At 39.7% G+C, this 22,792-nt stretch overlaps 1 protein-coding gene across 1 annotated transcript in view; it reads left to right on the top strand.

The window, feature by feature from the left end:
* The first annotated feature begins 7,756 nt into the window (after positions 1 to 7,756).
* LOC124246141 (cytochrome b-245 heavy chain) overlaps positions 7,757 to 22,792 on the top strand; it is a 33,335-nt gene continuing 18,299 nt past the window's right edge. Inside the window, exons 1-5 of the mRNA XM_046674100.1 lie at positions 7,757 to 7,852; positions 10,136 to 10,231; positions 11,798 to 11,908; positions 19,524 to 19,608; positions 21,231 to 21,376. Of these exons, the coding sequence (XP_046530056.1) occupies positions 7,808 to 7,852; positions 10,136 to 10,231; positions 11,798 to 11,908; positions 19,524 to 19,608; positions 21,231 to 21,376 (483 nt within the window). The 5' untranslated portion in view covers positions 7,757 to 7,807. The remainder of the gene's footprint in view (positions 7,853 to 10,135; positions 10,232 to 11,797; positions 11,909 to 19,523; positions 19,609 to 21,230; positions 21,377 to 22,792) is intronic.

Here is a 22,792-nt window from a genome sequence, read left to right as displayed (position 1 = left end):
ATTTTTAGCCTGTAGTTTCAAGTTCAGTGTGTGCAGATGTCTTCACACGGTTAGTGAGAAAATAAAACCTTACGATCTGAACTCTTGTTAGTCGAGTTTCTAAGACTTCCTTGATTCCTGAGATCTCAGTCTCAAGAAAGCAGTTCAGTAAATCTCACAATGACCAAAAATTAATAATCTCATTGTACTGAAATAAAATATTCATTATCTGCTTTATTGTTTTTACACATGGTCCCTAAATTAACAAAGTTTGAAAGTACACACAAGAAAATTCTCATTCTTGATCCACCTCATCTGCAATGGATGACTTTCCCTGCTAAAGCAGAAATTATTCTCCTAATGAGAATAGTTATTGCAACTCCTGTTGCAACAAAAGGTGGGCACGCTGACTCTCTCCTTTGGACTTGAATAAATCATTGGAAGATATTTTGTTTTTTTACCATTCATTGTATGTGATTGCATATGTGGCATATGAACTCTGCTTTCCTGTTTATAATCAAGTTCTCCGGGGTTCTGCAATCTTCTTCTCTTTAGTGTCCAAATCACTACAATTCAAACCCCAGAAAACGCTTAGAAGTTCAGTGTCTTTTCCCGAACATTTCTGGGGAATTTCAGATGTTGATCTCTTGGTCGTCTCTTGCTATTCCTCGGGGCTACCTCTGATCATCTTGTCATTACTTCTCCCTGCTGCCTTGGCCCCCTCTAGTCTACTTCAGCCTGTAGTCAGCTTCTGACTTATCCTCCAAGATGATCATTAATTCAAGGTTGATACTGTGTTTTGCAGGTTAATCAGCTTTAGTGAAGACATACAAACAACACAAGGGAATTACACTATAGGAAAGGGAAAAGTAGCAATCATTATCATGTATCTCTGTTCTCTAAGATCATAACCATGAGCAGGAGAGCCCCTCACTGGCCATGTCCTCTCTTGGGCCAGACATTCTGTCCTATTCTGGGGTCTATTCCTCATACCTGCGAGAACCATTTCTGTCCACCTTGACATCCTCTTCCACAACCTCCAGTGCAATTCTCAAATCAGGTAACATCGTAAGTTTCTCCACCCAAGGACATCCCCCTTTCATTTCATTGTGCTCAGTAGTTTAGCTCTTCCCTGACTCAACCTCTAACCTCTAGACCACACAGTGTCTTTGAATCACCAAAAAGCCCGTCAAAGTGTCTTCCTTAACAAAAGAGCATCATCTCCCCAAACTAATTATGCCCCAAATTGCCACACTGAAAACAGCTTCTAATATGTCAGATTTTTTAAAACGTTTTTTATTTTAAAATAATTTAAAGCATGCAGAAGAGTTACCAGGATAGTACAAAGAAATCCGATGTGCTCTTGACCCAGATTTATCAACTATTAGCATTCTGTCATATTTACATCGCCACTTCCTCTCCATATTATTTTTTTCTGAACCATTTGAAAATAGGTTGCCTACGTTTACTCTTAAACACGTCTGTGTGTATTTCCTAAGAGCAAGGCCGTTACCAGTAATATGACAAACCAACATCATATGCCTCCTGATATTATGCACTGAGAAGGACACACATCACTTCCAGGATATTCCTGCCAAAAATGCATAACCTGAACATATGCGTTTGTTCATGCATAGTCATGAACAAATATCAGACACACCTCGAATGAGGGACATCCTACAAAATAACCAATCCATGTTCTTCAAACATGCCAACGTCATGAAAGAAAATAAAGGCTGAGGAACTGGTCCAGATTAAAGCAGACCAAAGATATGTGGCAACTAGATTCCATGCATGATCTTAGACTGGTTCCTAGAGCAGAACAAAAGAGAAAATCACAAAAGGACATAATTAGAATAGTTGGTAAACTCTGAATATAAACTGTAGATGAGATAATAATATTGTGTTCATGTTATCTTTCCTAATTTTGGTAATTTTACCGTGGTTATGTATGTTAACAGAATTTTGCATGCAACTACTTGTGTTTACATGAAACATCTTCAATTTCTCACTAGCAAGCAGTCAGACCCTATTAGGTTTGTTAGGCCAAACATTATTTGCTGAAAGTATCAAGGGAGATAGACCTCAGGGTCATGTGAAATGAATGTGCCTTTTCTCTTGGAGAGAATCCTATTATAATGCCGGTATGTCTAGAAGAGCTAACACTTGAAACACTTGCCTGGCCGGCTGTTAAGTTACTGGTTAACATCTTTACCAGGATGAGCCTTTGCTAACTGCCCAAGGTGGGACTATGAGAGTGCAGATACATCCTGGGGCAAGGAAAAGTGATGGAGGAGACACCGAGACGGAGCCTTCCTCCTTCAGGTCCAGGTGAAATATGCAGAAACTGGTTGTATTGACCTAACATTTGTTGCTCAACAAACTTCTTCAGGCCTCCAGGGCTGAGCTGGTTCCGCACGCATGTGGTTATTGCAGGAAACTGTCAGCAACATCTAGACAGTCAGAAGGAAACTGGAAATCAAGGGCTATTCTGATCAGTCCTGTGAGGAAGAGTTATATTAGGTGTTGCAAGCCAAGAGTAGGATAGCAGAGTTCAATCCCGGGGCCTTGGGATGGCAGCCAATGCTCATGAAATGATTTTATTATTTACAGTGAAGCTCTAGCTTTACAAAATGGCTCTGGTGTTTCAAATAAGTAGTGATACATCAGATTCCCCAAATTCAAATCTCAGCTCTGGGATCAAGTAGCCATGTGACTGTGGGCAAGCTACTTTATCTCCCTGAAGTTCTTATCTCTCATGTGTAAAACGGTGTATGAGTTTCCTATGGCTGCTGTGACAAATTGTCACAAACTGACAAATTTATTTCCTTACAGTTCTGGAGGTCAGAGGTTTGGGATCAATTTCACTGGGCTGAAATCTAATTTTGTCAGTAGGTCTTCATTTCTCCTGGAGGCTCTAGAAGAGAATCCATTTCTTTGCTTTTTACAGATTCTTGCATTCCTTTGCTCACGGCCTCTTCCTCCATCTTTAAAGTCAGCAGCATAGCATCTTCTCTCCTTTCTAATCTCTGCTTCATTCCTCATATCCTCTCTTTATGCCTCTGAGCGTCCTGCCTCCCTCTAATAAGAACCCTTGTGATTACATTGGGCCCTTCCAGAATAATCCATGATAATCTCCTCATCTCAGATTCTTTAATTTAATCACATCTGCAAAGTCTTTTTAACCATGTAAGGTAATATATTCACAGGTTTCGTGGATAAGTACCTGGACATCTTTGGGGGGCCAATAGCCATCCTACCACAAAGAGATGATAATTTTACACATCTTTTAAGGTGGTTTTAAAAAGTAAATGAGATAAAACACATAAGGCACTTGGCATGTATAAAAAGCTTCACAAATGTTAGCTGTTGTTAAGACCAAGGTAATTCTGTAAAAACAGATTTTTTTCAAGAAAAAAAAGAAAATAGCCAATTTATACAGGAGGCATACTGGAAAGTTTTAAATTCAAATCAACGACTAGTGAGGGAAAATATGTAAGCTTTTCTCATTTTCTTCCTTATTCTGATGAATTAACACATGCAAATCACATTTAACATAAAGAATTAAATTTTAAATCTTCACTTTCTATTAAATGAAATACCAGGTAAAATCATGTTTTAATGCCTTTAATCACCTGCATAACTAAATTACCCCTTCCTCCATGAATGTCTCTTCTTTGACTTTATTTTCTCTTTCTAATAGGAGATGGAACATTCTGGCAGCCTTATTCAACTTTCACTAACCTTTGAGACTGCAGTTATGGAATAAAAGTAGATTTCATTACACTATGCTTTAGTACGAATCCCTCTAGAATAAGTGGGAGAAAGCCAACTCAAACTGGTTTTTTTGTACAGCAGGAAGTGATAGTGGTGGGAATTTATGACTTGTGTAACTGGGTTGGATACTATATTGTGGTGACCAGGTTGAACTTCCAGAATGAAGGACTTACTCCCCCACTGTCAGCACATACAGGGATTGTTTTATTGAAGAGAACCATCTTGCCCATGACCATTCAGAGTCATCTCAGCTTCAGATCTCCCCACAGGATTGTTGAGACCTCATTGTGACCACATGGTAATTCAACTTCTCCTTCTGCCCACTCCCGCTTTCTTGTCTTTTCTTCCTTTCCAAGGATGTTTTCCTCCAAGGGCACTCTCTAGTAAAACTCCTGAACACGAATCTCCACCTCAGAGTCTACTTCCCGGTAAACCCAATCTGCAAGAATAACTGAGATGTCCAAGTGTTTCAGGCAGATCAGACCCAAGAATTCAAACATCATCATCTTATTTGTCTCCAAACCTCTCTGTCCTTCCCCAGCTGCTGATCTGATTTTGTTTGTGTAGGCATAATTCTTATGCAGCTTCTTAGCATAAGGCAGTAGAGATAGTCTATGGCAGCAGCAGGCATACATCATTCACAAGGAGAGAAAAGCTCACCCTCTCCTCCAGAGTCCCTAAAAACTCCCTCCTCATGCAAATGATGAATTGGCTTTGTTTCGGTCAAGTGCCCACACCTGGATAATCACTGTGTCCAGGGGGATGAGGTGCTCTCATTGGTCATCCTTAGGCAAGGAAAGTGGGGCCACATAACTCATAGAAGCATATAGCGTGGGAGTATGGCAGTTCTGGAAAGAGCAGCAAGCACAGCTGAGATAAAATGAACAGAAATCCATTTTTCATTATCACCAGGGACAAAATTCCTTGGGAATCTTGGTGTGGTAACACACCTCCCTTTCTTTAGAAATTTCACACATCCTTCTTGGGATAAATTAAGAGCCTAATTTTTAAATTTGAGTTATCGTGAAAGAATCATACTCAGGATGCACAGTCAGGGCATTTCCTGGAGACTTGAGTTTGCTTCTCTCTTTTTTTCTCAGTCAGAAGTGTCTAGGATTTCAATCATAAGCCTGAGAGTATTGGTCACTACTGCCTACTGGGAGTGGTGAGCACTCCCTTACATTCACTACAGTCCAGTTTGACACTAACAGCTTAGGAGACAATGGAAACCAAAGTGGCTAGAAGAAGATAAGCTATTAGCTAATGCATAGAGGTTCAACTTTCTTTCATTCTCCATGTCCAGTCAATACCAGCTAACCAATACCTGCTGCTTCTTTATGAAACTATCTTCCTGTCTTTCCAAGAGCAGCACACATTACAATTTACTTGAACGGTGTTCTCAAAAGGAAAGTTACTTTCCATAAAAGAAAGATTTTACTCTTCATTGCAACTGCTCTCTCTTCCTCCTGCTGTGAAACTGATTGAGGTTCTTAAGGCTCTCAAGAAATCTCTACTCACAGCCCTGTGATTAATTTTGTAAAGGAGGAAAAAAACAATAGGACGGAATGGTTGATTACCCATGGAAAATATTCTTTCTTTTAAAAATTTTCTTCTCAAATTGTGGAGAGAGGGGAAGAGAGTTGGAAAATATTCAAAAAACAGGTTTATATGAAATAAGGAACATTGTTTCCTAGTATATGAGTTTTCACGGTCCCCTTCCCATTGCTTCCCCAGCAGAGCACAGGCATCCGGAGGTAGATGAAAAAATGTGGGAGAAACTTGAAGATTTGCATAGGATAAGAGAAGATGAACCAGTAGGCTGGGAAAGAGAAAAGGGGAGAGAAGTGGAAAGGAGAATTCTTTGATAGGTTACAAAGAGCTTCATGGAGCAGTAGTCATCCCTCTGGAGGAGTGTGAGAGTGACAGAAATAGGAAGAGCAAATTTTTAAGGTGCTTTATTCCTCATTAGACATATATGCCTCACTTCTTTAATTACATGAGAAAATGAGTAGATATCTGAATTACTTTTTGTATCAGGCAAATCCAGTCAGAAAAACAGAAATCACGATATTTCAATGGAGGGAATTTCATACCGGGAATTGGTTACATGGGCGACGGGAAAGCAGAGAATCCCAACATGGGTGCAAGAGGCAACGTAAAGATTAACAACTGCAGGAAGTGGTTGCCACCCTCAGGGTTAGAGGGAAACTAGGAGGAGGTGGTGTGACGCAAGCCCAGAAGCCAAGGCCATCTGGCAGGAGCTGGAACTGCAGTGATCATGGCCAGCAGGAGCTCGTGCTACAGAGGGAAGGGCTAACTGGTAGGGGCTGGAGCCTCAGTGGAAATGCAGCCACTTCAGGGATGCCACCTGGTGCAGAAAGCTGGGGGAAGAAACACTCTGGCTTCATCCCAGCTACTCATCTTCCAATTTGGCTGAACATACCAGAAGCCTGAGGGCCAAGGATCCTGGCAAATACAATTCTCTCTGAAACAGAGCACAGCAGGGAAAGGGTGGGGATTAGATCTCAGAGCAAAGAGGCAAATAACTGGCACATGTTTTGATTGTCTGTGTTTCTTTGAATTCATCTGTGTGTAATGGAACCACAAAGCCGACTACCCTTTATGTGAGTTACACGTGATCCGAGAGCAATGGAGAAGGTCACAGTTGAGTACCTTTCCTTAAGGGTTAAAAAGAGAAAAATAATATTACTTTATTAATTGTCAGAATTCTGGAGGCTGTCTCAGGTGGTTCATAGACAACAACCCCAAAGAGTTCATGCCTCTCCTTCTCTTTCTTTTCCCTGGTTCTCTTTTGTCCTCCAATTTCTTCTTTTCCCTCTCTGTTGACTGTAGCTGTAGTACAACCACCCTTGTGCAATGTCAACTTTGATCTCATAGATCTACCCTCCTGTCTCTTTCATGTCCTGAAGACTGGGTAGTAGTCATGAGAAAAATGCTAAATCTGGCTTTTCGCATCTACTACATCTGACATACCTTTGTTCTGACCCTGTTTACATATCTAGCCTAGAGGATGTCATGTCTGCCTGGGAATACTATAGTCATGCAAACATTTTGATACGTTTGATCTATTTTCACTTCCTGCAGTTCTATTTGGAGTGATTTTGGATGGGACTGGCACAGTTAGGCTTTTTTTCTGGTATCATGGTTAAAAGTATAGCCAAAATGCTTGAGTTTCAAATCCCGACTTCAGTTTCCTAATTGCATGACCTTGGCCAAGTAACTTAATTGCTCTGGTTCTCAGTTCCCTCATCTATAAATGTAATAATAATAATGGAAACTACTTTACAGGGGTTGATTTGTTAGAATCAAATGAATTTATTTATCTACTGAATTTATATAAATATATGTGTGTATGTGTGTCTTGGTGTGTATGTACACACGTACTTATGTATTAACTCATATATACATATATATGTGTGTGTATGTGTGTCTTGGTGTGTATGTACACACGTACTTATGTACTAACTCATATATACATATATATGTGTGTGTGTGTGTACATGCGTATACACATACACACATACATAGCTTAGAAAATTGGCACAATGTAAGCCTTCTGTAAATATCAACCATCACTATTATTTTTCTCAACAAGACTGTAAATGCTGCTCCAGCCTGTCAAAAGATATCACACCTACTTCATATTTTTTACCCAGCACGAAATCATGGCTAGTTGGGTGACTTTGTAAAAATTGCTACTTGATAACTGATAAGTCAAAAAGTTAATTCGCTGCGTAAAGAACATCTCATTATTGCACTCTTACTTGTCTCTCAATTGTAGAAATAGGTTTCATTTCCCTCTATGTTTAGTTGTGATTGGATCATTACAGACCTTTTTTTCTGTAGTTTTTGTGGTTTAGAGATTTAAATTTGTTATGGAAACAAGCTTTTCAGTTGACCAATGATTAGCTAATTTCTGATAATATAAAAGGAAACAGATTGCCCCAAGGCTGCTGTTTTCATTTCCTCATGGGAAGAAGCAGCATAGCAGAGAAGAAAGGCAGACACAAGACACTGCTCCTCTGCCACCATGGGGAACTGGGTTGTGAATGAGGGACTCTCCATCTTTGTCATTGTAAGTACCAATGAGGAATCAATTATGAATTCTCTGACTTGTCTGGGTTCTTTTACGAACTAAAATAGAGGAAGACTTTTTTGTTTGTCTATTTGTTTTGTTTGTTTGAGAAATTGCATCGAAACTGATTTACTGTGTGAACATACATCTATCTGCTAGCAGACTGAGTCCCTTCTTCCAAACTTATTAATGGAAAGGATGGATCGGGGAGCTCACTTCACCTAGTTTATTTCTTGAATTTTTAAGAGTACTAAATTAGCCAGCATTTCACAGAAGGAGTAGAAGACATTTCATGCTATTGATCCCTGAGTCTGAGTTGTTTATTAATGTTTACAAAGGCAAATTTCTCCACTTTTTATGTGTTTATACCACTTAAAAATGGGCAATTGACATTTTATACTATTTTCCAAATAACAAGACTGGCTCCTGTATGAGAAATTGGCCTTTATTTCAGTAATTATTTCAGTAATTACACCAAATATAATTGAAGTTCTCAACTTTCTTTTTAAGAAAAGTATCCTTTTTTCTCTGAGGTAAACTTGAGTTATTCATGAGGTTTATAAACATTCAAGGGAAGGGAATTGAAATGAGATATCTAGACTCATATTTAAAGTGTATATATGATATATAATATAATTATATATATATCAACATTATCTATCCTAAGGAAGAATTTTTGTAAGTAAAGAGATGGCTAATTTTCAAATAGACACGTTAGTTTCTTTAGTTGTTAACATAACAAAGATCAACTATTATTTTAATATGGTGGTCTCAGCAAAGCAATCATGGAAAATTGGGAAGATAGAAATGTGATATAAAAATAGCCTTCCAAATAGCCAATGAAAGCATTATACAGATGTTAAAAAGAACACTTATGAGTGGAACTTTTGAAAGAATTTATCATAAAGTAAATATCGAGTCTTTGGGTTTTAGAGGTAGAGAGAAGTTAGTGACACAAATAAAATAAAAACAAAAATATTTTGCCATTAAAAAAAAATATGCCGGGGCTGGCCCTGTGTCCGAGTGGTTAAGTTCACGTGCTCCGCTTTGGCGGCATGGGGTTCGCAGGTTCAGATCCTGGGCACGGACCTACACACCACTCATCAAGCCATGCTGTGGTGGCATCCTACATGGAAGAACTAGTATGACCTACAGCCAGGATATACAACTGTGTACTGGGGCTTTGGAGAGAAAAAAAAAGAAAGAAGATTGGCAACGGATGTTAGCTCAGGGCCAATCTTCCTCACCAAAAAGCATACCTTAAAAAAAAAAAATATGCCAAACCAACATTCTAATGCAAAATAGAATTCTTCTGAGGACTCAGAGCTCTTAACTTGATTTCTTATCACCATTTTAAGAACAGATTACTCCTATAGAAAACAAATTCCAATTATACTTTTTGCTCCTACCACAACTTTTCCCAGGAAATGACCTCTTTCTAAATTATACCCTCATATACTTGAAAGTAAAGACACGGCTTGGAAAGCAAGAGTAAGAATGACAAGGTTAGGAAATGGAGAAGTTGTTTTAGCACCTTCTTCTTTATAAAGAGAGACTGTTCTCAAGTGTCTACGGACATTTCATAGCTTCAAAGCACAGTTACAAAAGATCACTATGGAGCCGAAGGTAGAAGATTGGGCAGTGTCACCGCTTGATGCAGTCAGTGCTTGGGATGAAATGAGAAGTCACAATGTAGAAGGGTCTCTTTTTTAAAAAGTCCCATGCCCCTCACCCCCTCATTCATGCTCACTATCCTCTTCTTCAAAAGTTAAGCAAAACTTACTAAACAGCATTAAAGGCTTGACACTTTAGCTGATGAGACTCCCACTAGCTGGGGTGGAAGCTGTGTGGTGGAGGGAGGTGACTGGCGCCTGTGAGAGTAGAACACAGTGTCCTACTAGAGTGGGGGACAGCATAGTAACATATTCCTTTCTCTTCTCTTTCTAAGAAGAATCATCTGCTATCATCTATCTATCTATCTAAGGTTAAGAAGAAAAGAGGAAGAGAAAGAAAGGAGAGGAAAGAGACTGATAACAATTTGGCGTACTGGCCATGTAGTAAAACAATCGTGGGGAATAACACAGGGTAGAAAGGTTAATTACAGAGAAGTGTAGTGACACTGTTGTAGGAAAGAGCTGGTTCTAAGCTGTTTACACACAGCTTTGTAACCACCTTTGTTGAAGGCTGGAATCGGGGAAGTCCTGACTCTGGTCTGACTCCAACTTGTGTGAAACGTACCTGTTAAAACATGAAAACTTCATGCAACTATTTCTGTTTGTGCAGCTGGTGTGGCTGGGCATGAATGCCTTCCTCTTTGTATGGTACTACCGGGTTTATGACAATAGAGAGCAGTTCTTTTACACTCGAAAACTTCTTGGGGTAAGTATAAGTTTTATTTCATGTAATATTGACTGACTCACATTTCTAATCAGAGATTCTTGTTCATATTCTTTTTAACATTTTAAATAAATATTCTGACCAACCTAAACAGCACCATCAGCCTCATTGCCTCTATTGCAAACCCCTGGATAAGTCTTTAGGCCTTCCAGTATGGGACAAACAAAAGAGGGCCCCAGTAACATCCTTCACCTCCCAAAGAACCACTGTGCCATTGTTTAGCTTAAGGGAAAAATCTAACACTGACTGTGGAATGGAAGGCCAGTTTGGAGAGATTGATCCAGGGATGACGCATGTGGGACATATTCTCTAAATCATCTGATTCTCACCATTTTTGTGCATGGAAAGCCCTGTTCCTAGTGCCATGTTAGAAAATGATCTTCAGAAAATAAGCCCCTCCCTACATATAGAGCCTTTGAGGAACTTGCCTGAGGGTTACATTCATTAACCAGGCCAGCAGAGTGAAGGCCGCCCACTTTCCTTGAGTTCTTTAGCATTCTCGGTTTCCTCGAACTGCCAGGGTTCTTCCTCAACACAATGAAGATAATTACAGTTACAGCTGTCCCCAGAGGAAATCATTTGTTGCATCATGTTGAAACCATGAAGGAATTGTTTAATAATACCAATTATAATGTGTATTATAAATCATATGTATGAGTAATTATAATATATAGTTATACCACATTGTTATAATTTTTGTTAACTTAGATTGACATTCAGAAGGGTGATTTCCCTTTGCTTTTCCCCTCCAAAATATGCAACTTCTTTAGGCATTACAAAGATAACAATTATAATGCCAAAGCATTATATCATACCAACGTAGGTTACTATTGAGGTCAGTCTAAGTGCTAAGAAAACCTTGCTTAAAAAGGCCCAGTTTCGGGGGCTGGCCCCGTGGCTGAGTGGTTAAGTTCACGCACTCCGTTGCAGGCAGCCCAGTGTTTCATTGGTTCGAATCCTGGGCGTGGACATGGCACTGTTCAACAAACCACGCTGAGGCAGCATCCCACGTGCCACAACTAGAAGGACCCACAACAAAGAATATACAACTATGTACTGGGGGGCTTTGGGGAGAAAAAGGAAAAAAAATAAAATAAAATAAAAAAGGCCCAGTTTCTAAACTGAGCTCTAGTTAATGATACACACACTTAAGTATTTAGGGGGAAGTTAGCTGATGTCTGCAACTTACTTTGAAATGCCTCAAAAAATAAGATGAGTTGATGGTTGGATAGAAGGATAGATAGATATGTGATAAAGCAAGCATAGTAAAATGTAAAAGGTGAAATCTGGGAAATGGGTAAGCAAGTATTCATTGTGAAATTCTTCTCTTTAAGTTTGACAATTTTCATAATAAAATGTTGGAGAGGGGGCAGATTAAAACAAAAGGTCCTAGCAGGCCCTAAAGGTAAACTCGGCTCTGAAGGACCTTCCTTTCCAAATAACTTGATGTCTCTGGTGTGTGGGCCTCATACCAGCAACCCCGGAGAAGTGGGGGGATTATTCTATGCTCACAGGAGTCACCCTGCTCCCTAATCCTGCTTCTTCCAGGCAGCGCTTCCTTTGGCCAGGGCCCCTGCAGCCTGTCTGAATTTCAACTGCATGCTGATCCTGCTGCCGGTCTGTCGAAATCTGCTCTCCTTTCTCAGGGGTTCCAGCGCGGTAAGAGCAAGCCTTTACAAAGTCTGAGTTCTACAAGATATCAAAGGCCATCAAGCTAAATGCCCTTTCTTAGGAAAAGCAAACCAATGGTTTGTGAGGATTTCAACCTCTGCAGAATATTCAAGATCTCAGCTATACCTGATTCTGTAGTTTATTTCTTTATTATTTGTTGATGGAGCTCCCTGGGACAACCATTTAACTTGGAGCAGACATTAAAAACAACAACCAATCAACCTATACCTCAACAATAGCAATAAAGCCATGTGCATGCACACACACACAGACATACATAGTATGTGCGTATGTTTATAAAAGTTGGGAATTAATCTTACAGTGCCATGTTTTTCAAAATTTTTGCATCAGAGAAAATCTCTTTTGTGGATAACATCCCAAGCAGATGGAATAAATGGGCAATGAGTCACCATAATGAATGTGACTAAGAAGTGCTGGCTCCATGGAACTGGGGAGTTCAGAGCTTTCTAAATACCCAGGGGTCCTTTCAGCCTCACTTCAACAATTTAGTGAACCCCTAAATGTACTATGCTGGAAAAAGAAAAAAGATTATGTAGGAAGAAAGTTTGTAACCTATAAATGGTATACAAATTTCCTACTGCTATTATTATACAAAGATGAGAAACAAGAAACTTACAATCTACACACATACCGAAATAAATACAAAACAGAGCAAAATATGATGGGTCCCACAAAACATTCTAAATGAAGAGCCGCAGGGAATCAAAGAAGGGGTAAATTATATCAGGTGGGGCAGGGTATGAAGAAAGGCTTCTTAGGGAAGGTGGTATGAGATATAGGCATATAAGGCCAAAATAAGCATCTACCGGATGTAAATGAAACAGAAAGACATTCTACATGGAGAAAATGGCGTGGGCAAAAGCACGAGAAATGGTGAGGAAATTGTGTTCTTGAAAGCCCCGTTATCAGCTTGACTTCCAGCTTCTTTTTGGATGTGTTTGCCATTCCTGACCACATCGAAGAGGGTGGCTCTTCCAAAGTTAGGGATTGATGCCCTGGTGGGACCCATTCCACTAACTCATTAGTGACTAGTAGTCTCTGTTTTTCCTTTTAATAAAATGTATGTTTTATATTAACTAGATTTGTCAAAAATTACCTAGTGAGTAGAACTCATTTATAGAGGAGAGCAGTTAGCAGTCTATTTTGATGGGAATGTAGGATTGTAAAGGGCAGATGTCAGAGGTAAGTCTCCAGAGAAGAACTGGAGCTTTGCTAGGAAACTAGGACCTTGAGTGTACAGCCGAAGAGTTAATACTTAATTTGGCAACCACTGACTGTTTTGGGAAAGGAAAATGATCCAAACTGTCAATAACGAGTAGAACTTGCCTTGAACTCTGCCTCGTTTTTCCTAGTCTTACTAGATTCACTTTGATCCCAAGGAGAATTTTTTTCCTTGAAGAACTATACAGCTCTCGATTTACTAATATAGGATTAGCAGGCTACAACTAACTGTAGACATTGATTACAAGGATTTCCAAATAATCTTCTCAACCTAAGAATCCACAAAGGTAAAATTCCATTTGATTGAAAGTTTTATTGATGAGCCATCAGTAAAGTACAATGTCTGGTATATCGTAGGAGCCTGATGAGTATTTGCTAAATGAAACTCATGTACTGTAGCTTTCTTTTAAGGCAGCACAATTCATTGTTATTCTCCCCATTATTCCCTGTTTGAAAACTTTGTATTTAGAGGAAGTAACCCCTGAGAAAAAGGCAGTGTTTTCACCAGGATAGTCCATTAAGAAATCCTTGTTACCCCACAAGCCCAAATTGCACTGTCGTTGAGCTGCCGTGCCCCACGAGCCGCACATGTTGTAATGGCTGCTTTTAGGCTTCCTGTGGCCCAGGAGGGAAGATCCTCCTGAGGGTCTCTAAAGACAGAGATGAAATGAGGCTGCTCTTCAAATGGCAGAGAAGCTCAGCTCTGTAACCAGGAAGACCTGTATGTAAAAGAATATATTTTTTAAAATTAGCAGCAAGCAAGCTTCTTTTACAGATGGGATGTGTCCCTCCCTCTTCAGATTTCCCAACCTGAAGTGTGAACTTTGCAAATGAAACTTCTTTTCTGATTGGGATTAAAATGAGTGAGCATGCTGTGACTAATGTTGGGAATCATAATAGCTGCCACTTACTGTCTTCATAGACCTCGCCTCGTGAAATCCGCATATCAAATCAGTGAAGTGGGGATGAAATTAAATGGGAGTGTTGTGATTCAAACCCAGGTCATTGTACCTCCAGAGCTAATTCACTTTCCTATGTGCCGCCTAAACTCAAAACTGTCTAGTTGCAATATTATGGTCTTAGAAAGTCCATCATATATATGAAAATTTGAGCATGCTGAATAACCTAGGCTAGAAAAGGCAAGGATGTTGGAACTTCCAGGAATTGTTTGTAGGACATTATGCAAACTAAACAGTCACAGAACTTCTGTTCAGTTTCTAGTGGTCTTAATCATTTAGACTTTGCTTTATAATCCTTCTGGTTACCCGGAGAAAGCAAGCCCCAAGGTTGGCCCACACCAGGAAAGATAGGAGTAAAGACTCCCAGTCTGCTTTGTTGAGGGAAATGGGGAAGGATGGGTTCAGCATACAGAAGTTCCCAAAGAAACCTTAATAACCCCAACTTGCCATACAGAAACTGAGTTCTAACTGGATGGAAGTCCTAGTCTTAAGATCAGAAAGAAACAGGAAGGTGAGAGAGTGAGCTCGTATCTGTAACCTTATGTAGTCTGAGAGCCAGAGGCCCTCAACATGGCTCTATCTCTCACCATATGGTCTAGGGCAAGTCTCTTGAACTTCCTGTCTCAGTTCTTTTTTCAGTTGAAAAGCACGTGAAATAATGCAAATGTAAGAATGAATACGACACTCTAAAAGTGTATTAATTGACTAAGCCTATCAACTAGTGAGTTGTCAGTCAATAAATATCTGTTGAGTGCCAACTATGTACTAAGCACTGGCGACACATGGTAAGTAAAGAGTAAGATATGGATAGACCGCGAGCTCGAGGAGCTTAGAGTTTTATGGAGGAGATATAGAATAAACATGTAATTTCAAAATTATAAACAGTGCTATACAAATAAAGTGGTGCTCTTTATATTTATCACATATTCTACTGCCACCAGGTTTGGAAATTATTGTCAGCTCCTCCGTCTGAGTTCCATAGATTCAAGATTGGCTTTTGCTGTTTCTCCCAAATTGCATATAAATATCTAATTCAGGTTCATTCACGGTGCATGTGGTGAGACCAGATGTACCTAAAATAGAATTTTTAAGTTTCTGTAACACTCGTGTTACGGAAACTCATATTATGCCCTATTAAATATGCATTTCTTTTTAGTTCCAGTTCTCAATTTTTAAAAATTGTTTTCCTCTCATAGTTTGCATAGATATCTGCCAAGATGACTCAATAATTTCCCTTGCACTTGAATGTTAGTCTATTGAGATTGGGCAAGGCTGTAGGTGACAGTAACAAGAGAAACTTCCCTTTAGATGTCAATGGCCAAGAGCAAAGAGGTAATTCAGTGAGGAAGCTATGGAGCATGATGGCAGCTTGGGAAATTGGTAGGTGGCTGGCAATAATTCAGAAGTGGCTCAAAAGCATAAAAATGGTATCTGCATCGTAGGGAGGGACAAAAAGCCCTGGGCAGTCACAGGCAGCAAAGCCCTTTCTTCCCACCCACCAACAGGCCATCTTGCCTCCTTCTCAGGAAATGGTGAGGGAATTGTATCTGGAACCCCCGTATACGCATGACTTATGGCTTTACTTTGGATTATTTTGCCATTACTGGCTATACCAAAAAGGGTGGCTAGGAAAAACTAGCTAATGGTGCCCTGGTGGGACCCATTCCACTGGCCCAATAGTGACTAATAGCCTCTGTTTTTCCTCTTAATAAAATGTATGTGTTTCATATTAACTAGCTTTTTAAAAAAAATTACCTATTAAGATCAGAGTATTACTGAATGGACCTTGTATTTCCCAAGCACATCTCTCCATTATTGTAGCATTCAGTTTATTTTTCTATAGGAGTCTGTTGCTAGAGCTGTTAAACGGCATTAAAATCTATTCACATTTTTGATGATCCATGTTGATGATGATAAGGATAGACCTATGGAGACAGTATAGAGACCACAACAAAACCACATTCCTTTTCTTCAAATTCAGCATGCAGGAGTCAGTATATTTTCCTCTAAATGTCCCAAAATGATTTGTCAGGCAGTAAAAAAGGAAACAGTGTGACAAGTATAGATATGTGGGTAAATACACCTCTACAGGTTTGGAATAATCATCTTAGATCCTAGGACAGTGAAAGCGTGATTCATCTAACCAAATAATTAATAAAGGATTTTAAAAACTACGTGACATATTGCTCTGCATACAGGAAGCTTACTTTCTAGCTGAGAAGCCAATCCATACTAGCTGAAAGTTAAATAATGATACAAAAAGATCAAATATTTATTAAATACCCCTCAATGAATCTATGAAACAGACCTATGAAGGAAGAACTATGATAAATATATAGGTGAGGAAACTGGAAACTGAGTACACGCAGCTGGATGGTAGGGCTAGGATACAACACAGGTATGTCTGATGGCAAAACTTGCTCTCAGAAATGTAATTCAGTACTGCTTTCTGACCCTACTAATTCTCATGCTCTCATTCTTAGGAGCCCAATTGCGTTCCATCACTCCAATAGGGACTGTATTGATTATCTATTGCTGTGTAACAAACTTCCACAAACTCAGTAGCTTAAAACAAACTCAATTTATTAGCTCCAAGTTCTGCAGGTCAGAAGTCCAACATCCTGTGGCTGGGTTCTCTGCTCAGGGGATCATAGGCTGAAATCAAGGTGTCAACTGGGCTGGGTCATAAGGAAACTGGGTAAAAATGTTCCAAGCTAATTCTTGTTGGCAAAATTTAGTTTCTTGCAGTTGCAGAACTGAGGTCTCTGTCTCCTTGCCGATGGTCATCCAGGGACCACTCTCAGATCCTAGATGTCCCTGTATTCCTTGCCATGTGGCCCCTCCATCTTCAAGCCGGCAACAGTGCATCAAATACTTCTTGTGCCTTGAATCTCTGACTTCTAGACTCAGATTTAAAGGGCTCATGTGATTGGGTCAGGCCCACCCAGATAATCTCTCTCTTAAGGTCAGCTTGGGACTTTAATTGTCTCTGCAAAGTCCTTTTTGCCATATAATGTAACAAAATCACAGGAGTGACATCCCATCATATTCACAGGTCAGGTCCCACCCAAACTCAAGGGGAGATTATAGAAGGTCATTGGGGTTCATTGCCGACCACATGGAGTCACGTAAACTATGGAGGAACCCAGCAATTAGGACACAGGAAAAAGATATTTCCTTAAAACTGTAAGGAATACAAAGTAGTAAAACAATGTGCAGCACTTGAAATAAACACAAAAGATAATGAGGCTATATAAGAAAACAAGAACAGTCAATTTTTCACCAACCGAAATGCAAAATGGGTGATTTAAAACAGAAACTCTTGTTTTGAGAGCCTGAATCACTGCTCAGCTCCACCAATGGACACCTGGTTGTAGGTGACGCTGTTGGTTCTCCACCAGTATTCCCTCCACACTGATAGTTCCAATACATGGGGCAGCTGCCTTCTGCAAGCCCCAGTCATTCTCTGCCTGAGGATTTTCTTTCAGCCCTCTCCTGGGGCAAGCCAGAAATGCCAGGAGTTGATGCCCTGGGAACAGCCCTCAGCCAGTAATGGCTGGAAGTTGGTGGATGAAAACCCAAACTTCCTAACCCCTCCAGTAAAAAACAAAAAACAAAACTCTGGGGAATGCTCTACACAGTCTCCCAGAGGCCCCTCATCAGAAAGCCCGCGGAGAGGATGTGATAATGGGAGCTGATATTGTAATACACCCTTGATGATTTCCTGCCCTTCCCAGTCTTACTTCCCCTCTCTTGTTTTGTGTGATCACTTTCCAGGTAGAGTACTTACACTTAAATTCTTGTCTCGGGTTTTGAGACACATAGAAAAATAGTGACTATATCTTTACATTTGGTTTGGTGGAAAAGGGCGTGAACCTTGAAGACAAACAGACTTGGATCCCAGCCAATGGGAGGGTTAGCGTTAGTTTTCTTATCTGTGAAAAGAGGACAATAGTACTTATCTTGCTGCATTAAATGAGGTAATGCTTATGGCTAAACTGCCTGGCTCACAGAAGGCACTCAATAAAGCCTAATTCTTCTTTCTTTTTCTGAAATCCTCAGTGCCTTTCTTACTAGTATTTCTTGGGTTTCAGGAATCTGCTCTCCTGGTCCAAACAGCCTTCCCTCCCTAGAAGCAGCTAACTGAGAGAGAGTGGAGCGAGCACGATTTCCCATACAATTATATTTTTTTCTATAAAATCAGAACATTTTATTAAAAATAAGTAAGCCAAATATTAATTACCCTCATATTTAAATTAAATATGTTTAGAACCAGATATTTATGATACCTAAGTTTTTGGGGGTACTTCACTCTGCTCTCCTTAAAAATCTCCGAATCTCTGTGGCAGTACATCTAGTCTTGGGAACAAAAGAGCCAGAGGAAGCATTTGACTGATTTTCAGGAGGGCAAAGCTTAGATTCAACCATAAACTAGATATTTTTTCTATTTTGGGCATTGACCTGAATCCAGATTCAAACCCACATCTTCCAACGAACATCAGTAGGACAATTACACTGAAGTATTGGCCAAAATACTATTTTCAATGTCAAGGTAACCATATGAGGTATGAAATAGAATATCGATATTTCTGGCAGCAGATAGGCTGGGTTTAAATCCCATTTCTGCCACATTAACTATGTGGCCTAAGGCAAGGTAACCTCTTTCTGCCTTTGTTTCCTCATCTGTTCTGTAGTGATAATAATGGCACCTCCTGCAATAGGATTGCTATAAGAATGAAATGAGTCAATGCACTTAAGGCAGTTCCTTGCATAAGCTCTTTGTAAATATTAGCTATTATTATTTTTTATATTATTATTGGGTTAACGATCTCCCTTGTGGTGTTGTCTCTATCAGCAGGGGAAAGTGGACACTTTTTTCTTTTCCCCTAGTGTGTATGTCCTGGAAGGATGTTGTTCTAAAATTATTCACTTGTTCTAGAACTGTTCGCTTGTCTGTATCCCCTTTAGACTGCCAGGTCTTTGAGGGGAGGCCTGTCCTTTATGAATTTCTCTATCAGGAGATAGAGAATAGCCCTCAGCCAGTAATTTATTGAATAAATTCATCTGAACTAGAAACTATGTAGTTATATATGTTTTCTGTCCAAATTCGTATTTTATACAATTAAGCCATGGATTCCAGGAGAGACTTTTTGTGTCACAGGTATGAGAATCTTAAACATATTGGTTAAGCCGGCTATGCCACTTACTGGCTGTTTGACCTTGGGAAGATGACTACCTCTATCTGAGCCTCAGTTTTCTCATCAATCGAATGGGTAGAATGATATAGTTTTTAGGATGGTTGTGAGAATTAAATGAAATGATATATATCTAACGCCTGGAACAGAGAAAACCTTCTTGTTGACAATTACTATATATTTCATTCTTTTCCCCTTAATACAAAGTGCTGCTCAACAAGAATTCGAAGACAATTAGACAGGAACCTGACCTTCCATAAAATGGTGGCATGGATGATTGCACTTCACACTGGTAAGTTTATTAAGATATTTGAGATTGCAAAGAAAACTTGGAACCGGACAGTTCCCTCTATTCTTGGATACTTTTTTGTAAGAGGTTGGCCTTTATTGGTAGATTAGGTGGTGATTGGATATGTTGTAATTTTTGAATGAATTCTGTTAAAAAATATTCACCACTATTTCTGTCAGCCTAATATTAAGATTTATTCCTTCAGGTCTTAAAACATTTTTATCTTGGGCTCTTTTGGTAAAATCCCAGTGTCTTCACCCTTTTCCATCCTTTTTAATATCAAAAATATTTGTTAGTCCACATATGAGAGCTTTTATTAATTCCTTTTTTAAAAATACTTGGTTGAACATGTAGATTTGTGGATTTCTTGCAGTAAGCCTACAGGAGCCGCAGCCCGTAAATTCAGAATCCCTTAAGACAGCCCCTATTAGCCAAACACTTTCTTTATTATTATTATTGTTGAGATATATATATATATACACACACATAATAGGCATACATGTGTATATGTGTACTATATATTATGTATTATTATTATTAGGGTGGTAATGTTGGCACAAGAAGGGATATATCTGGGACCCTTATCAAATCTCCACTAATTCACTTAATAAATAATTGATGTTCCAGGCAATAGGCATCACACGTGCACAGCGATGAACAAAATAGACGTTTGCTCTGCCCTTAAGGAGTTTGTCCCTAACCTGAATAAAATAGGCTTAGATTGCAGGTGTTCAACTGGGTTTCTCATCTTCTACCAGGAGATCATGCAGCCTGTCTGAGCTGTGGCAAATGAAATCTTTCAAGAGTGAACTGTATGATAAAATCTTGTTAGATAGCAACATAATGTGATGGTTAAGAGCACAGATTTGTGTGCCAAACTGCTTGGATTTGGTTCTTAACTGCTACTTCCTCCCTTGGTGCCCATAGATTTGAAAGCAATCTATGCCCCAGTTTCCTCATCTGTAAGATGAGATGATAATAATAGTACCTATATCACCGGGTCAATGTAAAGATTAAGTCATTAGAAAGCACTTGTAACAGTGCTTGGCACCTAGTAAGTCCTATGTAAGTGCACGTTAAGTAAATAACGCAATGTTTTTAAATAGTTTCATTCTTATGCCCATTTGTCTGTATTGGTTCAATAAAATTGAAAATTGAAAAGTCAAATCTCCATCTGAAGTAATGTGAGAGTCAGGTGAATGGACCAGTCAAAGGTGTACATTACATGAGAGTCTTCTTGTTAGAGCACAAATATATCAGGGGGAGAGAGAGAATGAGAGCACATCTAAATACCCTCAGAGACCAAAGTTGTTTTGTAAAATCTTAGAACTTGGTTGGGTCTTTAAGATCATGTAGTTCGACACCTCGATTCTATAAATGAGGGAGCAAGACCAGAGAGGTTAAGCGATTTGCCTATAATCACACAACCAGAGAGTAGTTTACCCACTAGAATTGCCTTGCCTCTCTGATCCTGGAGACCCAGTTCTTGTTTATAAGTGTCCTGGGCCATGCCTGTGTCTCCCTGTAACTTATCATAGAGTTAGGGGCCGTAGCCAGAAAGCCTGCTTACAATAAAATTGTGCACACCCTTCACCCTCCTCGTTTCTCTTCTCTGCCTTCTTTAGCGATCCACACCATTGCACATCTATTTAATGTGGAGTGGTGTGTGGATGCCCGAGTCAACAATTCTGATTCATATTCAATAGCGCTCTCTAAATTTGAAGATAAGCCTGGTGAAACTTACCTCAATTTTGCTGAAAAGAAAATCAAGGTAAGCCTCTTATTTCCTGATCCAGATGTCCCCTAGGCCATTAAAACTGAGAACTAGATTTTAATAAGTGAAAAATTCTACTTGGCCAGAACAACAACAATGACAAAAGTTGACTAACAATCAGAGGGACAAGTTTGTATATTCTAAGAATGTGAGTTCAACGAAAATATCTCCCACACTCCTGACCCCATGTGTGGAGGGTCGCTAGATGTTTTCTATTTCCTTAAGCTCACCTGTGAGAATGTGTGTACGTGGAACCTGGAGTAACTCAGGCTTACCCATGACAATGCTTGACAGTCAAAGAAAGCCAGGAACATAGTCTGGTCAAACAAAGTTGAGTTTATTACTTGCTGCAGCAAAAGAGACCTCACACCATGAAGAAGTCTGGGGCATCTCAGGAGGGTGTTAAGAGAGGCTTTTCTAGGACTTGGGTTTGTGTTCGATGATTTGGGAGGGGTTTAAGGAAGCAAGGATTTGCTCTGGATCAGGTATGGTCAAGAACTGGGGATAGTTCTAGGACTGGGTATCTTAATAATTTTTTTTTAGGAGGCAGAAGGAATAGAATGGGGCTAAATCTGTAGTTGGTAAAGAAGCAGCAGTCACCCATGTTTTTGTCTTAGCTTAGACATGATTTCAGAGTGGTCTTGTTTTTGTCTCACTCCATCACAATCACAGAATGACCTCATTTGATGTTGGTGTTGTATGAAACTGTTTATGTGAAATAGGGAACACTCCGGCTTAGGTGTTAGTACCAGTCCAGCCACCAGTTGATAGCTGTCAGTGATGCTTTTCTTCTTTCTTGCCTACAATATCTGAGGGGTGGCCTATATCTGATAATTGTCATTCCTTGAAAGCACAGTACACTGGGAGGAACTCAGCAGTTCTCCAGGAGCAGCCATTTGGAGTATCAACAGGCAAAGACTTCTTCCCTTCCAGCAGTTATTGAAGCTTCCTACAGTCATAGGGAGAAGCTCCAAGTCATCTTCATGTACCAATGGCTCTGGAGAATGGCCAAATCACATTACTATACACTAAGTTCCAAACATGTTACCTTGTATTTAGAAAAAATTACAAGAAAAGTCCCTTGGGCCCACCCGGTAGCACAGTGGTTAAGTTCGCTCACCCCACTTCAGCGGCCCGGGATTCATGGGTTCAGATCCCGGGCATAGACCTACACACCACTCATCAAGCTATGCTGTGGCAGCATCCCACATACAAAATAGAGAAAGATTGGTATGGATGTTAGCTCAGTGACAATCTTCCTCAAGCAAAAAGGGGAAGATTGGCAACAGATTTAGCTTAGGACCAATCTTCCTCACCAAGAAAAAGAAAAAGAAAGAAAAGAAAAGTCCCTTAATTTTGCAAAAATAATTATCCTCAAGCTGACATGAAAAAACTTGCCTGGTCTACTTAGGA

This window comes from Equus quagga, chromosome 10 (genome assembly GCF_021613505.1).
Source record: "Equus quagga isolate Etosha38 chromosome 10, UCLA_HA_Equagga_1.0, whole genome shotgun sequence".
Taxonomy (NCBI): Eukaryota; Metazoa; Chordata; class Mammalia; order Perissodactyla; family Equidae; genus Equus; species Equus quagga.
This window is presented reverse-complemented; position numbering and strand designations above follow the sequence as displayed.